This window comes from Eretmochelys imbricata, chromosome 2 (genome assembly GCF_965152235.1).
Source record: "Eretmochelys imbricata isolate rEreImb1 chromosome 2, rEreImb1.hap1, whole genome shotgun sequence".
NCBI lineage: Eukaryota > Metazoa > Chordata > Testudines > Cheloniidae > Eretmochelys > Eretmochelys imbricata.
In genome coordinates, this window is record NC_135573.1 from 82,272,198 (window position 1) to 82,293,661 (window position 21,464).

The 21,464-nt window shown below is 42.5% G+C and overlaps 1 protein-coding gene across 6 annotated transcripts in view; it reads left to right on the forward strand.

The window, feature by feature from the left end:
- The first annotated feature begins 548 nt into the window (after positions 1-548).
- ESCO1 (establishment of sister chromatid cohesion N-acetyltransferase 1) overlaps positions 549-21,464 on the forward strand; it is a 66,604-nt gene continuing 45,688 nt past the window's right edge. For 5 of the 6 annotated variants that reach the window (XR_013345162.1, XR_013345163.1, XR_013345164.1 and 2 more), the window contains exons 1-6: positions 549-855; positions 3,989-4,093; positions 4,298-6,378; positions 7,031-7,139; positions 10,313-10,379; positions 13,134-13,245. Coding sequence is in view for 1 of the 6 variants with exons in the window: in XM_077810383.1 (XP_077666509.1) it covers positions 4,300-6,378; positions 7,031-7,139; positions 10,313-10,379; positions 13,134-13,245 (2,367 nt within the window). In the remaining 5 variants the exon portion in view is untranslated. The remainder of the gene's footprint in view (positions 856-3,988; positions 4,094-4,297; positions 6,379-7,030; positions 7,140-10,312; positions 10,380-13,133; positions 13,246-21,464) is intronic. The other variant, XM_077810383.1, reaches the window with a different exon arrangement.

Sequence of the window (21,464 nt, forward strand, 5' to 3'; positions counted from 1 at the left end):
ATCCAACCAAAATTGGCAAGAGGACAGCAAAAAACGGCGCCGGGGACTGAGGTTAGGCTAGAAAGACTCTTCCAAAAGAAGTGTAAAGAGGACAGGACTGGAAGTCCCAGAGCTACAAGTGGGTGCCATTGACTGGAAGGCATGGCCACGAATCGTGGGGGAGGCTTCTGCCAGTGTAAAGGGGAAAAGGAGTTGCGAAGTGAATTAGTATTGCTGCCTTTTAACATCCTTGGATGTGTCCGTTTCTGTTATGAGAAGGGCAGCTGGCACTAGGGTGACCAGACAGCAAGTGTGAAAAATCGGGACAAGGGGTGGGAGTAATAGCTGCCTCTGTCAGACAAAACCCTCCCTCAGACAGCCCCAAAGCAGACAGGGAACTGGGTCGGTCCCCGTTCCGGCCGCCAGGGGCCGCTCTGACTACACCCAGCCCTCCCTTCCCGCCTTCCAGTTCCGGAGCCGTCTCGTTAGCAGTAGTAGGACTCGCATCTAACAGCCACCGACGGAAGTTACGTTGTCCCGGGAAGCGGTTTCCGGATTCGGGATCAGAGAGAAACAACAACAAGCGTCGCAGACTGGGAACCGTCATAAATCGGGGCGGGGCAGTGGCAGCGTTGTCTCGGTGCCCGGATGTGAAGAGATTCCATCCACTTGCTTCTGCTCTCCAGAGAGGCTGCAGGCTTCTGGGTGATATGGGAAAGGTGCGCGAGCGACAGTGACCTCGCGCCACTCGCCCAGCCTGCGCGAGCTTCTCTGTCCCCGTCCCCCCTCGAGCTCGCGCCCCCTGCCCCCGCTCCCCAGAACAGCCAGGAGAGAGCGGCTCGTGCCGCGAGCGCGCACCGGAGGAGACTCGCTGAGGTAAGTGACCGCGGGGCGCCAGCCCGGCCTCCCCGCCAGAGGCTGGGCGGCCGCGGTCCCTTCCTTCGTGATCGCGCCACTTCCCCCAGCGCCTACGTCCCGGCTGATGCTGCCTCCTCTGGTTCCCAGGCGCAGTGACTGTGGTGGGGGAAGGAAGATGCCCCTGGAGCGCGACCCCCTCGGCCCCAAACGGCCGCTCCCCCGCGGCGCGTCTGCGGAGTATGAGGAGACGCCCCGGCTGTTATTGGGAGTCGCTGAGGCTCGGGGCCCTGGACCGGGCTTTGCGCTCTCCGCCTTGGGGTGTCCCCCTGGGGGCGGGGTGCAAAGTCTGCAGGCCGCGAATGATTTCCGTGTCAGCGGCGGGTGACTCCAGTCCCTTGTCCCGTAGCTTGGGCCCCGACCCCGCTGAATCCGACCCACAGCCGGCAGCCAGCTGTGAGGGAGGTGGGTGTTTTCCCTCACTGTCCTGAACCAGGACCGTTGATCAACCTATAGCTGTCAGCCCTTATCCACTCTCCCGCTTCCTCCAACGTCTGCAAGGTCTTAGACTGCCAACTCCTCGGGGCAGAGACTGGGCCCTGTCTGCATGTCCAGAAAGCTCCTCGTGCTGCTCGACTGAAATCAGACCGAAGGGAGGAGTTAAACCGCAGCAGCTGTGTGTGGAGGAGGGTGGCACTTGAATTGGATGCTCTTTGTCTCCACTGATAAATCTCTCCTCCATGTAACTCATCTGGGGAACAGAAGTGGCGGTGGACTTCTCTCTGCTCTATGTATTGCTGGGAAAAAAATCAAGACCACTATGACTAGCCTTTAAAAATGCCACAGACAGTGCAAAGGGCATACTGCTTACCTTATGCAGATCAACATTTGAACACCTTGCGATGGTGAAACAGGCCTGTAGGTTACATTTATTAGCAAACAAAATAGTTTTTTACAAGCTAATGCAAGGATCTATACATAAGCTTGTGTGGTATGGCACTTGATAGTCAAATTTCTTACTAGCAGGAATCATAGCTTCCCTACTGGTTAGTGTAAGGAAAGATGAAAGTCTTGGAGGTAAATTTTGTCCACATAGCTGCTTCTGTCATCTGTGTCGTCAGAAACTACTTGATTTTTTTTTTTTTTTTTAAATTATGGAGTTAATTGGGAGAAGTGCTAACAATCTTATAAATAATTATATTCACAATCTGGATTCTAAATTCTGTTCCAGAGGTTGGGGACCCAATCCTGCAACTTGTGTGTGGATGCAGATTCCATCAAAGTCAGTGGGCAATATAGAGCCAACGAATTGCTGGATTAAAGTAGAGAAGCTAGAATTTGCTTAAATAGAGATCAGTTGGTTAGCCTGACAGACTGACTTTTTAATAAATCATTTTTAAACTTGATAGAGTGGGAAGCTTGTTTTCACAGTCTGAAAAATTCTAACTTAATTAGAAAACGTAAATTGGGACCTGACACAAACTTTTATATTTTCTAATAAACTGGAAGATATGCTTTAGCCAAACAAACAGTTATTTGTCTCAATAAATGAAGGAAATTCCAATGGCCTATATTGGAGGTAAAACTAGATGATCTAATGTTCCTTTCCGGCCTTAACTTGTTTTAGTTTTATAGATCTTTGAGGTTGCAGTGACAGTTTTCTCATGGGGCTATAGAAATACTTTGCTGTCAGCTTGTTGATGCAAAAAAAACTTGAACTGTTATAGCAGTCTGATATTGGAAACCAATGGTAGTTGAATATTTATTTAAAATTTAAAAAATTTAAGTTGACTGAAGACCTAAAAGTATCTTTCAGTGCCCAGAATTGTTACCCAGAACAATACTGTAAAATTATCTGAGATTGTTCTGCCTTAACTAACTGAAAAAACACTTTTTCCTGAGTGATCGTTACTTAAGTGGATGTAGAAAAAAATATATCTTTGCATAATAAGACTGTGCCTAAAGAATAACAGAAGCCTACTTGTTGGAGAACTTAAACATACTAGTCAGATGTAGATTTGAAAATCAATGGTGAGAGGCTGTACTAACATGGCTCAGGAGCAACTTCCTGGTGAGAGGCCCCATTACTGCTAGTTCTAGGTTTTCTGTCCAGGTGTTGTCCCTGTCATCTTCTCAGAAGCTCCATGTTTCATATTGGGCTTGGGTTAGTAAGTGTCTCAGGTTGGACCTTAACCTCTCTCCCCCTGGAGGAGGGTTTTGGTATCCACTTTTCTTCCATGGTTTTCTGGTTGGTACTTATAGCTTTCCTGAGCAGCATGAGTAGTAACAATTCTTGACAACTTGGGGACTCTTAATAGCAGCAGTGGAACTAACCAGAATTTTGTTAATTTGTCTACTATTGCTGACAATGCTATGAGGTGCAGGAAAAGCAGCAGACCCCTTTGTTTGAAGGCTGTGATAGAATATTTCCTTCCAGTTTGCCTTCTGTTTGCTTTTGGAAGAATGCATAAGGGCTAGAAACTTTTTCTTAAATAACCATATAGGTTCTTAAACAACTACATTCATTTTTGCACCATTGGAAATACAAGAGAAAGTGGTAAATAGGAAAATGGCAAAAAAATATTAAAAGCTTGAAAATATAAGATGTATTCTTTGGTGGCTGTTAAAGTAACTAGAAAAATAAAGGGACTGTTTTCAGCTTCTAATATAAAAGTACTGTTCATCACTGTCTTTTTGTTAGAGGGCTTGTCTGATGCTATAACATTTCGGAGGTTGGGAGTACAAAGAAGTGCATCATTAGCCTCTGGGAGCGATACATATGAGAGCATATAGTGTTGCTTAACAGTGGCATCTGACTATGGTACTAATGGGGCTCCAAAAAGGGCCCTGTCCAGTCCTCTGCTCCTTAGGGCTTTGGCTAATGTAATGCAGAGCTACAACTGTAACTGAAGGGTCCTGATATAAAATTCTGTCATAAAGACAGAATAGGGAGGGTTGCATAAAGTTCACGTCACTTTTGCCTGAGACTCTCATACTTTAAAGCTAAGTATTATTATTTGAAAGAATGAAAAAATGTAATATAGGTGGTCTGGAGCTGTATGCCTGAATTCAGAGTTTGAGAAATAGAAGGTAAAAATTAACAGAATAAACATACTGGATCTAAATATCTCCATAAATGTTTTATTCTTTATAGGTGATATGTAAAGCCTTGTCTACAACCAAATTTATAAGGAATGCTTTTGGCACAGCTTGATAAGTTACTTTTTCTGAAACATCGATCGCTTCTTATAAAATACCTGTAAGTAAAATACATGTAGTATACTAAACTTAAAATGGCTTAACAGATTTTGCTTTCTGATCGTGACTAGTACACACTGATAGTAAATAGACAAAATTAATAATCCAGTATGTCTCCTTTTATATAATATGACTAATAATGTACATTAACAATAGAAGTAGCTGAAAAAGTTTGTAGAAATTTGGTTCAATTATTGTTTTGCAGAAATGGCAGCCCAAAAAAGGAAGCCTGCAATAGCTGAACCTTCTGCTAAACGTCGGAAGCTAGATAAGAACAGCAAATCATCAACAAAGAAAGAAAGAGAGGTGTCAGCCACAAAACATGTCTTAAATAAATCCAAGCCAAATAAAAGTGCAATGCAGAAGAAAGCAGTGCTTAAAAACTCGGTCAAACCTAACAGGTCAGTGATAAATAAAGCCATCAATAATTGTGCTAGGCGGTCCTCCCATTCTAAACTAGTGCAGAAACATTCCAAGCAGAGTGAACTTCAGTTAAAGAAAAGATCTAGTAAAACAGTATCTATGAAAAAATCATCCCTAAAATCATTAAGTAGGGTACCTACTACAAAAACACCCTCCAGATCTTCAAAAATAAACCATACTAATTTCTTGAAATCGGCAAAGACTTCCTCCAAAAGAGGTCCTGAAGGGAAGGACAGATGTGCTTTACAAACCAAAGTTTCAGTTGAAAGCAAGAGACAACAGCAATTAAAGTCAACTTCAGATATTAAAAAGAATTCATCGAAACCTCAAAGTATTAGGCAGTCTGTAAAAACTTTAAATGAAACTACACTTAGGAACATACATGTGGATAGGAAATCTGTTAATGGAAATTCTACAGAAAGTAATTCTTCTACAAGTACTAAAGTTGTAAAAATTACTGATAAAAATTTAGGGATACAAGTTCAGAGTCCTAAAAAGAATCTTGCAAAAAAGTCAACTTCTCAAGATGCTGAACAGCAATTGATTAAATCTTTCAGTGACAACAAACGTGAACCTGAATTAGGAACGCGCATGATGACAAGATCATCAGGCACAAACAATAAAATAACTGTCAAAGACACACAACAGCAGCCAAAAGCCACAAAAAATAAGGAAGTGTGCCAGAAAAAGTCAGCACAAGACATTCCTAAGCCAAGACACATCATTATCCCAGATGAGCAACTAACCAGGCGATCACGTAGATTGCAGCAGTTATCAGATACGTCAGCAAGATCCCTTTGTAATAGTGAAATTAAAGAAGGAAAGGCTTCAGAAGTGCAACAGGGCACTCAGACAAAAGGATGTATTCAGGGTACTAGAGTTGAAACAGTCAAACCTCTTAAACAGAAAACTGAACAGAAAAATAAGAAAACAAAATCAAATTTTATAAGTGGAGATGAAGAAATAACTGTAGGAATAACCAGCTCTCTACCAGAGAAAAAATGTAAAATGGATCATAAAACTAATGATTCTAACAGTTCTCAACATAGCCTGCAAGGCTCAAGATTATTTCTTGATCGTAAAAAAGTAGAAATGGTAAGTCCTCTTCAACCAACTTCTGTGACAATAAATAAGGAAAAACAACCAGTGCATCAGAATGTGAAAAGCAGTGGAAAAGCAAAGAGAGTTTCACAGCCACCTGTAAATGAAATAGATCTAGCCAATCAGCCGGAGAATGTTGTGAAGTCCAAACGGGTAAGCATTCTTGAACTCTGTGAGGAAATTGCAGGTGAAATTGAGTCAGATACAGTAGAGGTGAAAAGAGATTCTCCCAACACTGAATATAAAAAAGGAGAAGAGAAACATGCAGACACACAGCTGTCACAGACTGTAATGCTTACTCAGAAGGAATCAAATGAGAGCACTCAGTGCAAGCGTTTTTTCCCCAGCAAAAAAGGAATACCTGTCAAATGTGTTCTGAATGGCAGAAATACTCCTTCAAACAAAAACTCTAAGTGGACCAAAATTAAACTAACGAAAGCTAATAATATACATCAAAATAAATTAAACTCTGCAAGTGTTCCAAAGCTGGATTTGTTAGAAACGAAAACTAAAGTTCCAGAGTCAAGTCAAGCAATGGGTGCAGAAATACAGCTTTCAAAGGCCCAAGATAAATTGTCTGTGTCAAAGCCATGTGAGACTAAAAGTGCAACTCATATACAGGAGAAATTGGGAGCAGTTTCTTCTGAAACGGTCAGAGCTAAAGATGTGACACCAGAAACAAAGCAATCAACAAAAAAAGTTGCTGAAAATGGTTTGTTGGATAATCGGACAAAACATGTTCCTGAGCCAAGGCTAGATGAGGTAATTCTTTTTATTTATGGAATGTGGTGGGAGGATACTTTTCTAAATTTGTTCTAGTACCTGACGGTGCTATCTGTGCTCGTGTAACTAGCTTTGTCAGTAACATTTTGTGCAACTAAAACATTTCAGTATAGGAATCTTAATCTGCTTTTGAGTTGACTTGTGCTTCTCCTATTAAAACAAATCTATTTAAAAAATAAAATTCTCTAATAACTCAAGTGCATAGCACGACAAATCAAAATGTCATGGTTGATTAATTAAAATACCATAACTATCTTGTGTTGAAAGTGTACATTAAGGGAAATGGGAGAACAAAATACTACTTATGATCAGGTTTGTTTAAATGTAATGTTCTAAGAACATAGGAGTACATGTAATAACTGTATTCTTTCCAAATATGCATCCATATGCACTGAATATGTAATGTAGCAAAATTTTGCTGCGTCAGATAGTGCCACAGATATATACATGGGCTTGCTTATCCGTTCACTAAGCAAAGTCTTAAAGAGAACTGGAAAAAGTGCTAAACTGATCTTGTAGGAACTCAATAATGGTTTTTACTCATAAGATAATGAAATGGGGACAGAACTTGGGGAGAGAGAGATGGAGCTGTTTGACTTTGATCTATCATCTGTTCTATTGTGTTGTTCAGAGTTTTAACTTGCATTTGGATACAAGTCCAGAAAGCACTCCAGTGAAAAGTACTACAGCAGCACCACCACCTAAGCAAGCCAAAAAGGAGATAGAGAGTGAATCTCAAGGTAAAAAATCTAAACTGTAAATTCTGTGCACTCTGAGAGGTCTGTTAAGGGTGGGGATGAAGGAATCCTCTTCTTCCTTTTCAATTGGGAAGGTTACAAAATTTATTGGTGTCAGCAGGGCATGAAAACTTACCTGGTAGTCCTAGAACTAAGCCTAATCAAAGTGAAAAATGTGGTATCTGGCAACCATGCCCTCCAGAGCCACATCCCCAGTAATGTAAAAGAATAAAAGTTATGTACTCGGTTTAAATGTAATACACCCACAGCACTTGTTGATACCTAATGTTTTTGGCTATATTACATTATTACTGGTGGAATTAATCAAATATATTAGAATAGTATTTGGCCAGTTACAAGAACCAGTTGAATACCGAAAAATATTAATCAGATTATAATATGATTGTCAGTAAAATCAGATGTTAATTGAGTACTAGTCTACCAGCTTGACTTATTTCATCCTTTTTGCTTTTTGTTTTTACCACCTTTTCCTTCCTGTCTTCACTCAACTTTGTCCAGTAACTGATCATGGCTTGTGAGTTATTATTGGTGTCTGTTTTCTCGTGTGGCGTGCCCCCTCCCCCCCCCGCCCCACCCAAATATTCTCTACTTTCTTCACCGTCCACAAACTCTCTCAACACTATTCTCCTTTTTTATCTCATCTCCCATTCTTTCTCTCCCACCTTCCTACATCTACACACAGGACTTGGAATTTTTACCAGGTACCTAATAGTAAGGAGACTTATTCATCTGATTGTGGAATGATACAAAAAGTGGGGCAATGCTCAGGTGAAAAGCCTTGCTCCCCTGCAGCAGCTGATAAAAGGAAGTATGCTTGAATTTCTTCTAGGATGTTGATCCCTGGATTCTATTCAATGGTTCTGTCTTTCCTGTCAGCTTCTGGCTGGTAGATGTCTGATAAACTTGAAACTCTGCCTTCTCTGGCTGCTGGAAGAGGAGCTGCATACTCTGTGTTCTCCTTTTGTATCAGAGTCTTCTGGCTGCTAAAAGGGTGAGGGTTCTCATTAGTGTATACCCTCCCTTCCTCTGGACTGATGTGCTGAGGGGAGGGACTGTCTGCTATTCAACCCCATGCTCAGCTTTTTGGCTGATGCAAGGGGTTGTTTATGCTGCTCTGCCCTTCCTCTAGACTCCATATTTAGACTCCCCTTCCTTAGTGCCTGTCTCCCTCATAGCTTTCCCGCGTTGTAGTAGAATGAAACTGACCTGACTTCTTCATTTTGCTTCCATTTTCTGGGATCTGAACAATGGCAATGACAACTTTCTACAAAAAGTAGTGGTGTGAAAGGTGGTTATCTGGCAACGTTTAAAAAAAATAAATAAATAACCAGACAGCTCAGAGCAGGCGACCCTCTTCAACGTGGGAGGGCAGCCTAACTAGAAGGAAAACTGTCTTGAAACCTCTGTTCATGGATTAAATGAAGCTTTGTGTTGGGCAATGGCAACACGATTGCCATCTGTTCGCAGTCCACCAAGTCTGTGGCAACAACGTGGGAAGAGAATGGGCATGCACTCAGTTAAACTAGGGAAAGGCCCTCTCTCTGTGTGTATCGGTTGGCATCCCTGACGTACACTGCAAAGTGACTACATGGATGCAGGCAGTTTCTGCAGATAATGGATGCTTGCTCAGTGACTCTTCTCCAGATGAGGAGAACAAGAAGACAAAGAATACTTTGGTCAGTCTTTCCTCTGCCGCCTCTTGTGGAAGAGCTGAGCAGCAGCAGAGGTGTGGTGTTGTCCTTCTGCCCTCTTAAGAAACCAATGCAGTGCATCTTCCTATTAGTTTGATCTTGGAACCATCTTCAAAAACATTAGGGTTAGAAACTTTCTAAATTTGTGTGGATTTTCTAGCGGTTGATGGCACTTGCCCAGGAAAGCTTCCTTTTCACTCTGGGCTAGTGAGTGTTTTCCAGTCTGGAGCATGGAGTTGAGTAAACTTTGGATGATCCATCTGACTAGAAATATTAATTGAATTGGCAGCTTGTACAGATCTCCTTACTACTTTCTTCTTGACAAATTAAACAATGATTCTTCTGTTTTCTCACATTTGCTTTTTTTTTTTTTTCTGGGTTCCCTTACTCTCAAAGACATTTATCCATGTCTTTTGTTTACCACCACCTTATTTCTAACAGTATACATCTCCTCTTCTCTCTTTCACCCTCTTCATTTATTTGTATGCATCCCATCTCAAAAAGGAACTAGAGTTCCTCCTTTTTATCTCCCCCTTCTGCACCAAATTCCCACAAACTTGTAACCATTCATCTGTCTGAAGAGGGCTGACCGCACCTCTCTCAGAAACCTGTCAGCACTGTTCCAGTTGTCAAGCCTTGGTCAGTGTAATGTGAACCTTCGCTTCTTGAACCATGAGAGGCGAGGGGGAAAAGAACCAGACTCTGTCCTAAACTAATAAGTATCCTTACTAGATCACTGCTACATCTCTTACTCCTCTCTGATGGCATGCCATGCTCTTGCTTTCTATCCATCTCGTTGTGATAGTGCCTGGCCTTGTGGTGCCCTATGCAATGTTTCATCAGCAGGACTCACCGTTTACTAAAAGATGACACTTGTGCAATTCTTCATTTCAATGCAGCTCCAGCTTTTTGAAGTGCCGTATGCAGTAAGAGTATGCAGTAGGAGCCTTTACTGTTGCTGGGAGTTTAAAAAAAAAAAAAAAAGTCCGTCCGTCGTTCCCCACCCCTTTTGCCCCCCCAATTGCATTTCCTAACTGTGTCTCTTTCCCCTACCCTACTACTGAGCAAGTCAGGGATCGTATTTATGGCTCTGCTGCTGTACACAGCAGTACCCAATTGATGTCAGCTTGAGCAGGTTGAGCAGCAGAATTAATCTGATTTTTAGTTTCCTCCTTGGCTATTGAGAGAGAACCATGTTCAGCAACAGTGGATATGTATAATTTTTAATGTAAGGTAAGTTTAAAAAATTCGGTGTGGAGAAATATCAGAATCCTGCACTAAATTTGCACCATTTCATTACAGGGGTTTTTTTCTGTACAGATAAAGTACAGCTTGTATAACATGGTCTTCAATATCTCTTTTTGCTGTAGTGAAGTTAACCTGTTTTGCCATTTGTTTAGCTAAGTTTGCTTTTTCTATTAAGAGAAATTTTATAATGAAATGACCATCCTTGATTAACTGCAGGTTTGGCTCCCAAGCAGTTGGTGCGCACTTTATTCACAAATCAGACATCTGAGACTAGTGAGAAGAGGTATAGTACCTTTTTATTCTTTAATATATTTATGGAATGACAGTAGCCCCTCCTTAGGTAAAGTTGCCATTATAAGACCAATTTTTTTTGTCCCTCTTTTCCATTGCCATCCTAAACTTCCATGTAAAAACAAAAACAAAAATTGGTGTCTCATCCTTTCTGTAAGAGACCAACTTCTGTGTTATCCAGTTTACCAAACAAGGTTGTCAGTGGAAAAAACACTAACTTCAGCTTTGGTAAAAATAAATTATCATACAGCCTGGCTGCAATGTGAGTCACACCTTTTTCTGAAAAAGTGGTAATTAGCAGAGCTAAAAAATACTTAACATTTTGCTTTGCTTTTTGCCTGATCCTAACCTGAGACTCGAAAATAGTTGATGACTAAAATGAAGTTTATTATTCAGAGGAGGATGAGGAGGAAGGTTCCTGTAATCTTTCAGTTACAAAAATTTTTGTAATAGTACACATTTTTTAATGGAAATGTTTAGGGTTTTTTTGCCCCCCCCAAATCCCCCCCCACTGAGCTTTGTGCCCCAATCTACCTTAAATCTAGCTGCACAGTGGGGCCCTGAGAAAATCAGAAATTCAGGCTGCCTTATCCGTAACTTTTTTTTCCTCATTTGCAACAACTCAAAGTAGAATGCTTCACTTTTAATGACATAGCGGCTGTGCCAATTCTGGCCATTCTGTCATACACTCTCTCCTGATTGCCATTCGACACTGTTAATGAGGTCTGATTAGACAAATAACACATTGAAAACAATGTACAGAGATGCTTAACAGGTCAAAGTAATGGACACTATTATTCCACATCCTAATCAGTGATCTTAGTGTCATTAGACATAAAGTATCATGTTCACAATGAAGACATGAAACCAATTATAAAGCACTGCTCTGTAGTTCAAATTTTCAGTCTTCACCTACAAGCTGGACAAATACAGTGGCTTTTCAAAATTAACCCAGAGGTTGAGGACTTCTTAACCTTTAGAAAATTTTCTTGATCCAAAAATAACACCACTGTCAAAAAAGCCATAAAAAGAACAAAGAAGTGAGGTTGGGACTGATAAGTGGGCAGATATGAGTTTAAATATCTTAACTGAATACTTCTAAATGTTTGAGTTCCTTGCAAATTTAATCTTGAACTTTTTTTGCTTTAGTTTCGAGAGTTTTATAAAGATTGTTGCTCTTAGTTGCTGATGTGAGTGTGGTCTTATATTCAATTTCACCTAAGCTAAGTTTTCTGTCTGGAAATAGAGGATGTTCATATTGTTGCAAGCTTGAAAAAAGACTTCTTGGCTAATAAATCTGTGCTCCCTTTGCTATTTTAGATACTTTTGTTTACATAAGTGCTTTCTTAACATATGTCCCAGATACTGCTCCTATAATCCTATTAGAGACATGACTGACATAAAAATGTCACGTGGTATAATTTCACTTTTGGCCCAAGAAGAAAAGATGTAGTAGGAAAGATCACTCTTTAAACATAATTATTTCCGGTAATTAACGTGTCAGAAGAAATGGTGAATCAAGTGAAAGACATGAATTGATGTCTTAAGTCTGGCATGCCAACACTTCTTTAGATACAACTTGTAGAGCAAAAATTTCAATGTATGTAAAAGCTTATAATTCATCTACGGCAATAGACTGTGGCAACTATTAGCATCTTCTTAATAAGAATATGTTGCTCTGTCTGATCTCTGCTTTGCAAAAAAGTTAGGATTAGTAATTGCCAAATAGAGGTGCTTGTGGTGGTGTTAAAATAAATTATTTTATTTTTATTGCGCGAGAGAGTTTTTAATGACCTCTAGGAGCCTCTCATTCTAAATTCTACTGCTGTCTCCTTTTGGAAAAAGTTCCCTAGAGCTCTGTGGGGAAGTGTTAGTTGGTAACAATCCCTTTTCTATTTCCTGTTGGCTGTATTGTTTGAGGGAAAGTGGAAGCAGGAAGAACTTTGATCTGCCTCTGAGGTTGGCAGTACCAAGTTGGCTTCTCTTCTCCATGCAGTGGGAAAGTGCCTTTTAAAAACATTTTGAGAGAAGTAGAGCCACAGGATGTGTATACATAGCCTGTGCACAGGTCCTTTTCAAAGGTGTGGGGGAAGGAATTCTCTTCCTTAAGGGACTGGAAAGGTGTGGTCTAGACAGACACTGTTCTGCTCCTCTCCTGGTGATATTGGGCCACTGCTAACTCTGACCATAATTTGTTTGTAAAGTGAAAGTCAGAGGGAAGATTACAGTAACTGCCTTCATTATTTATTTTTAAGAAAAGAATCTGACATGCCTCCAACTCTATGTATACAAGACACACAGTAGCATCATTTAAAAATCATGTATCTACGTTACCAGAAGTCAATGAAAATACTGAGGAATCGTAGCTGAGCAAACAAGAAAATGATCTTGAGAGAGATGTAAATAAACCACTGTGTCTATACTAGTTGAATGGTTATGTTATGTGATAAGTAAATTGCCCAGTCATTCATCATTATGTCTTCCCACTAGCTGTATAGTTTATAATTTATGATAATCACAAATGATGCACTTTTTTGTTCATCTTGGCTATAGTTTTGAATGTATCAAAATTGTAAACTAAAACACACATGCTTTTAGTTCTTACTTTGGGATTTAAATTTATTTAAAATGGATTTACATTTATAGATGCATTTTTGAAAATACCTAGTCAGAAGGGCCTTATTAAATTATATAAACTGAGCAGGATTTGTCAGCCTCTTCTGACAGGAAATATGTTTGTTTAAAGGGTCCCTTTGCCAAACCATTCATTAGCACCAAGGTGCAGTAGCTTCCTGTCATCAGAGCAGCATATTCAAAAACTAAGAGAAGCAGGAAAAGATGACAAACAGCTGATCATAGTAAGTACTTTCCTTTTAATGTTGTCAAATTTGTGTTTCCTAACACTGTATCTTGAAATGTTAACACAACCTTTACAATAAATATTTTTGAATGAGCTGTCCCACCTCTTAAATGTTATGAACTTGTCTTAAATGTAGTTATCCTTACATAGTGTTATTTCTGTAACTTTTTGTAATCACTAACCATTTCACACTTTCATTGAATTGTTGGCATTGAAAAGTGGTGCTGGACTGATTATTCTGTAATCCATGTTGTTTAAACTGAGTCTTCCAAAATTCGTGGTGTGTGGGGTTTTTTTATTTTTATTTTTTTAAATAGGCAGTATTTGCTTTCTCAGATACAAAGGAGGAGCTTTATTTATGAAGGAAAGTGGGAAAAGAAGAGAAATAAATTTGTCTTTGCATATAAACTAGTCCTTAGTTTATGCAAATTATAGAATCTCACTAGTGGGGATAAGCGAGTATATCTGGCAGATTTTTCTGTGTGAGGTTACATATGAATGCATTACACTTATGTAATGATATATGGATATTTTTTGTAAGGCACTGACTAAAACTAAAGATAGGGAAAGAACTTTTCCACAAATCATTGATGAGCTAGCTTCATCAATAACTGATACAGTGAGAGGCATAAATAAATTGGTAAACTAAAATACAAATAGCTATTTCTACTAAAGGAAAAGTAGAGCAAAAACTATTCAACCAAAGAATTTCAAAATGGTAAGGGAGCAAAAGCACACACGTTGTCCTAGTTTGAAGGACCACACAACGCTGCAGCAGAAACAATTAAAAAATTGAACCCATTAAGGCAGACATTACGACTATCCACACTTTTGTAATATTAAAGTCCTTAATCTGCTAAAAATAAAACAGTCTCCAAAATATTAATTGTATACATCTCTTAACATTTGCATTTTAACCCAATCCCTGTTTATCAATGAAGGATATACACCGGACCCTTGGTAGAATGCACATCTATATAGCGCGAATTCACATATAACACGGTCGCGGCCATGGATCCCAAATTTAATCGCAATTCATTTTAATGCGGTACCACGCATGGATCCCAAATCCCGCGTTCTAGCGAGGGTCCGGTGTAGTTGTTATGCCTGTAGTTCACTTTAATCAAATAATAGTATATATGGCACAGTGATTTATAGGCTTATGTCGTATCTGCAAAAACTGACTAAAGCCTTCAATCTAGGTGCACAGAAGATTACACCTCCAAGTTAACTTTTTTTGTAAAATGTTAAACTAGAACCAGATAAAGGTATATGTACAGATAAGATGTCATAATTTGATGTGTGGTTTTTAAAAATGTTTGTACTTGCATCTGTAGGAAAGCACCTGACTCTTAAAACTTTGCATATACAGTGGTTGAAAGAGTGGCAATTTAAATTTAAAGAAAAATCTCTTTTTGAAGTTCATAATTTTCAGTATTATTTTTTGACCAACTCTATTTCCAGATATTTAGTCTTTACTTTTTAAAGAAATGTGTAAATGAGCTTTTGCTGTATACCATGTGTACAGCCCATTTAAAACTGTTTGCAAACATGTAATATATAGTAATTATCTTGCATATATTGGCTGAAAAACATTTTACATCTCTTAAAATTTCTGGCATGCTGTTAGGAGCAGCAGTTTATTATACTCTTATTTTAAACAAAATAGTTCAAATTGCTGTCCTATCTCAGACCCATTCACTACTTAGTTAAAACATTAAACATCCAATTTTTTAGGAGTTTTGTTCTTATCTGTGGTAAGAAAGTTGTTCCGATCGTGGCTCCTATGGTTTGAGATGTAATCCTCTTGGACATCTGTCTATCCCTATCTCTCTACCCCATCTCGTCTAACTTACCAAAAAAACCCCTCGTCTTTTAGAGGTGTTCTCTGTTGTAAGATGTTAGGACCTTAAGCCCAACATTAATTACTACTACTTTACTGTAGCCGTGATCATGTTAGTATTTTGGCTTTATATTGTGCATTTTATGCCCCTTTTTTATTCTAACTGTTCGTACAATGCCAGAGTCCTTGGAACTGAGATATGATATAAATCTTGTCAAATATTCTTATAAATTCTACCATTCTGTTTGGTATTTGGAGGGAATGTTATGGGTAAAACAATTTTCCCCCCATATGCAGTTTTATGTTATCTGTTAACAAGAATTTAGTCCATAAAATCGCATATTATCTCCTTTGTGTAGTGCATCCGTACTGAATACCTTTTGTATTACCTGTGAGTATAAAATCTATAACAAGCTCAATTTGTCTGCAAAAGGAATTAAAAATTCTTGCTGTTTGCTTTTAAATGATAGTTTTTTGTTTTTTTTTTTTAATATTGAGAGAGGACAACCTTCTAGAACTTGAAGTTGTTCTAATACTCAATACTTGTACTGATTTTCAATCCTTTTTTTTTTTTTTTTTTTTTTTTTTTTTATGGTGCATGTCATTGGTGTCTGAGCTTGCCTAACCATTAATCCTCGCATACAACTATTATTCTCATTTTACTGATGTAAAACTGAGACACAGAAAATTACACGGGAAGTCTGGCAGAGCCTAGATCTTCTGAGTGCCTTAACAAGATCATCTTTCCTCTTTTTTATGAAGGTTACAAAACAAACTTAAAAGAGCAGTGAAAACCTCATATTATGTGTGCGTGCACACACATAGTGAAATATACTTTGGAGGAGGAATATTTTTATGTTAAAAGCCACTCTGATACAGGAGGGCCAGGGAGCAGTGGTAGAGGGGAAATATATAAGCCCTACGCTAAGTAAGGCTTGGTTCCCTGTAGACTAGGGAGGGTTGCCACAGGTTAATTAGGGCCTTAATTGACTATAGGTGCTCTATCAGGAAACTAATAAAACTCCTTACTTCAGGCAGTCGGGAAGAGGAGGAAGGAGAGAGGACTGGAGCTTGGAGGTGTGTTGTAAAATTTGAAAGACCAGAGAACCGAAGTAAGGCGAGACCCTGCCCCAACAGGGGAGGGAGTCTAAGGACCAAAGGTTCCCCACCCAAGGAGGAAGAGGGTAAGAACCCACAGGGGTTGAGAGGGGCTGGGGCTCAGAGTGAGGAGCAAACCCAGACCCCTCTCCCGCTTCCCTCCTCTACCACCTTCCTGGGCCACTAGTAGGGACCTCAGCGGCCCAAGACCAGGGGTAAGGAGTGGCATCTAGGCACCCCTGCCAAGAAAAGTGCAGGACCCACCATACTAACGTCGGCCATCTTGTCATACATTGTGTGAGGGGTGGGATTTCTGCACTGGGAACATAATCCAAGGTGGGTCACTACCACCTTGCCCCAAGATGGAAGATGTGGTTGAAGCACTGGTGCAAGCCACTGCCACCCAGCAGGAGGCTACCCGGTTCCAGGCAGCTGCCCAACAGGAGGCCATGCGGCTGCAGCAAGAGACCAATCACCTGCTGATGACCTAGGCCACCCAAGATCGGGCCATGCTGCAGGAACTAATGAACCAGGTGAAGGCCCTTATGGAGCTGAGCCGTGGGTATGATGGGATGTGGACCATACAAGCCAGCGACTTTCTGCAGGAAATGACCCGGGAGGATGTGGAGGCATACCTCCTGGCCTTTGAGAGGACAGCTCTGTGGGAGGCCTGGCCCCAAGACAAGTGGTCAGGCATCCTTGCCCCATTTTTTGTGTGGGGAGGCCCAGAAGGCCTACTATGATATGACTGCAGAGGAGCTAGCAGATTGCCTTCAGTTGAGGGTAGAGATCCTGGCTAGGGCAGGGATAACAACGGCCTTCTGAGCCCAGAGGTTCCATGAATGGCAGTACTGCGAAGACCAGACATAGCGTTCACATCCGTTTGACCGAATCCACCTAGCCCAGAAGTGGTTACGTCCAGAGGCTCTCAGCTTGGAGAAAATGATGGAGCTCCTGGTGCTGGACCGCTATAGGAGGGGACTATCCTCAGGCCTCCAAGCCTTGGTAAGCCAGAATGATCCCTCCACCTATGACTACAAGGGTGACCAGTTTGAGAGACAGCTGGCAGCCAGTGAGCTGTTTGAAACCCTGGGAGGTGAAACACAGCATTTCAGGAAATCAGTCCCAACCCCGAGACCTACAGGAAAGACATGACGGGAAGAACAGGCACCAAGAAGCGGCCTGAGGCCCCCAAAGGGACCTAGGAGTCTGGGGGGGAGAGGGCTGAGGAAGCACGTTAGAGGGCTCAAGACAGAGGGCAACTTCCGGGATATGAGATCGCTGTTATGAGGTGTGGGGAATTGGGGCATATAGCAGCCCAGTGCCCCAACAGGGAGGAGTCCATGCAGTGCAATCTGGGGGATCCCGGGGACCAGTGTGGCCTAATCAGCCTGGTGGGGGTCACAAAGGCCCCACATCTTTACACCAGACCAGTAAAGATGAACAGCATCCAGACCATGGCTTTGGTGGACTCTGGGAGTGCTGTCACATTGGTCTCAGGGAAGTTAGTGGGCCAAGACCAACTGAGCCGGGCCAAGACCAACTGAGCCAGGCCAAGAGCACTGGAGTGACGTGTGTCCACGGCACAGTAAATTTCTACCCCACAATTCCAATATGGATTGAGATCCAGGGAAACACTACAAAGATGACTGCAAGGGTGGTCCATAAGCCTCCCTACTCAGTCTTAATTGACAGGGACTTTCCTGGGTTTGAGAGCCTACTCTCCCCCCACCTCCCCGTCAAGTTAGGGGAGGGAAGTAAACCACAAGCAGAGTTCAAGGCGCCTATGGATGGCCCTACCACAATTTTTGCTGGGTTTTCCCAGAGGTATTTTCACCCCCTGGGAAGTCTCGGAAATCCAGACGGGGAAAGGAGGGCAGGCAAAAGATTAGGAACCAGGATTTTGGTGGCAAACCAAAGAGCTGCCCTGGTTGGAAGGAGGCCCCGTGGAGACCCAGAGATGGCCCCCAGCATGAGCGGAAGCACCCCCAAGAGAAGGAGGGGAGCCCAATCCAATAGAATCAGGCCAGATCGGTCCCACATGCAAATATTTTGGGCAGGACGAAGCTGATGACTCACTATATGTGAAGTTGAGGGAGGAGGTAGTAAAGGTGAATGGCGTGCCAGTAGAAGGGAAAACTAAAGGCCCAGGGCCACACTATATAATCAAGCAGGATCTGTTGTACTGGCTAGTACCAATATGGGGTGGGGGGGGAGTAGTAGAACAGCTCTTGGTGCCAAGGAAGCACACAAGGGCGGTATTAGAGTTAGCTCATAGTCATCTGTTTGGTGGATGCTTAGGAGCAGACAAGACCCTGGATAGAGTCCTAAGTAGGTTCTACTGGCCATGGGTATGGGCAGAAGTCCAGCGCTATTGCACCTCCTGCCCAGAGTGTCAGCTGCATAGCCCCTGACCTCAGTTAAGGGCCCCACTGGTATTCTTGCCTATAATTGAAGTTCCTTTTGAAAGCATAGCAATGGATCTAGTGGGCCCACTAGAAAGAATAGCCTGGGACCACTGAAGCATACTTGTCATCCTGCATTACGCTACACGGTACCCCGAAGCCATTCCTTTAAGAAACCACACGTCCAAGGCACTCGCAAAAGAACTGGTGCAAGTTTTTGCTAGGGTAGGCATCCCTAAGGAGATCCTGACCAAGGGACTCCCTTCATGTCGAGAATAATGAAAGACTTATGTACCCTGCTCCGCATCCGAGCCTTGCGGACCTTAGTCTACCATCCCCAAACAGATGGTCTGGTTGAGCGATTTAACCAAACTCTCAAGAGCATGATCCAAAAGGTGGTGGGCCAAAGTGGAAAAGACTGGGATACCCTCCTCCCATACCTGATGTTTGTAATATGAGAACTTCCCCAAGTATCTACTGGATTCTCCCCTTTCGAGCTACTGTATGGATGCCACCCATGTGGCATATTAGACATGGCGAAGGAGGAATGAGAGGAACAACCCAACCCATGGAAGAACGTCTTTGCACATGTAGCCTAGATGAGAGAATGAATAGCTCAAGTGACCCCCATAGTACGAGAGCATTTGGAGAAAGGACAAGAGGCCCAACGAACCTACTACAATCATTGGGCAAAAACATGGAAATTTCAACCAGGAGAACAGGTGCTGGTTCTGGTACCAATAACAGAAAGTAAGCTCCTGGCCAGTTGGCATGGACCCTATGAGATCATGCAAGCTGTTGGGAAGGTGAATTATAAGGTGAAGCAGCCAGACCGCCGAAGGTCAGAGCAGATATACCACGTCAACTTACTGAAACCCTGGCTTGATCGGGAGATGTGCCTGGTTGTCCTTCCGGCTCCATCCTAGGCAGATGGCCCACAAGGGCAGGTAAAGATATCCGCCAAATTAGCCCCCAGAACAATGAACAGAGGTTGTCGATATGATCCAGCGGAACCCAGACGTATTCTCCACACAACCAGGCCATACGACACTGATCCAACACCACATCGTCACCTGTCCCGGAGCAAGGGTGACATAAAACCATATCACATACCAGAGGCAAAAAGAGAAGAAATTACGACAGAAGTAAGGAAGATGCTGGAACTTGGGGTGATTGAGGAATCACACAGCCAGTGGTCCAGCCCTATTGTCTTGGTCCCCAAGCTTGATGGTAGCCTGAGATTTTGTAATGACTTCCGAAAGTTAAACAAGGTCTCTCAATTCGATGCCTACCCAATACCATGTATTGATGAGCTGGTGGATCAGTTAGGCAAGGCCCGATAATTGACCACCTTGGACTTGACAAAAGGTTACTGGCAGATCCCCCTGGATGAGGACGCCAAGGAAACAAACCACTTTCTCTACTCCCGACGTCCGTTTCCAATATACCATACTCTCTTTTTGGGCTCCATGGGGCCCCCGTGACTTTCTAAAAATTGATGGACAGATTACTTCGACCCCATGCCAAGTATGCTGCTGACTATTTAGATGTGGTAATCCATAGCCCTGACTGGGAGACGCACCTGGGAAAAGTGGAAGCGGTACTAGATGCTCTTAGACAGGCTGGCCTCACTGCTAACCCATCCAAATGTGCAATAGCGTTAGCCAAGGCCAGATACCTCGGGTATGTAGTCGGAAGGGGCCTGGTGAAGCCCCAGTGAAACAAAGTGATCCGCAAGAAGCAAGTCAGCACATTCTTAGGGATAGTGGGGTACTATTGCTGGTTCATCCCTCACTTCGCCACAAAGGCAGCGCCTCTGACGGACCTGATAAGAGCTCGGAGACCGGAGATAGTTAAGTGGACCGAAGCAGCAGAAGAAGCTTTCACAGACCTAAGGACAGCCCTCTGCAGCCATCCAGTGCTCATAGCCCCAGATTTCAAAAAGGAATTCATCCTACAAACAGATGCCTCGGAGGTAGGACTAGGGGCCATCCTTTCACAGATGGCGGGGGATGAGGAGCACTCAATCCTTTACCTTCTCTGAAAGCTCCTGCCCAGGGAGCAATGGTACGCCATAGTAGAAAAGGAATGCCTAGCGGTTAAATGGACCACAGAAATTCTATGATACTATCTGCTTGGGTGGCGGTTCACCCTTGTGACAGACCACACCCCACTCCAATGGATGCGCACAAACAAAGAGAGGAATGCATGAGTGACTAGATGGCTTCTATCCTGACAAACTTTCCACTTCTGGATACAGCATAGAGCTGGAAGCCAACATGACAACGTGGACAGCCTGTCCTGACAACATGTCTCTTGTCTCAAGTAGTCCAACCCTGTGGTGTCAGGGGGGCCAGTATATGTGGTACAGGAGGGCCAGGGAGCAGTGGTAGAGGGGAAATATATAAGCCCTAGGCTAATTAAGGTGTGGTTCCCTGTAGACTAGGAAGGGTTGCTACAGGTTAATTGGAGCACCTGTAGTCAGTCAAGGCCCTGTCAGGAATCTAATAAACCCCCCTGCTTCAGGCAGTCAGGGGGGAGGAGGAGGAAGGAGAGAGGACTGGAGCTTGGAGGTGTGTTGTAAGATTTGAAAGACCAGAGAACCAAAGTAAGGGATACTCCCTCCCCCAGCATCTAAGGACCAAAGGTTCCCCACTAAGAAGGAAGAGGGTAAGAACCCGCAGGGGTTGAGAGGTGCTGGGCCTCAAAGCGAGGAGCAAACCCAGACTCCTCCCCTGTGTCCCTCCTCTACCACCTTCCCGGGCCACTAGCGGGGACCTCGGCAGCCCAAAAGCAGGGGTAAGGAGTGGCGTCTTAGCACCCCTGCCAAGAAAAGTGCAGGATCCACCATACTAACATCAGCCATCTTGC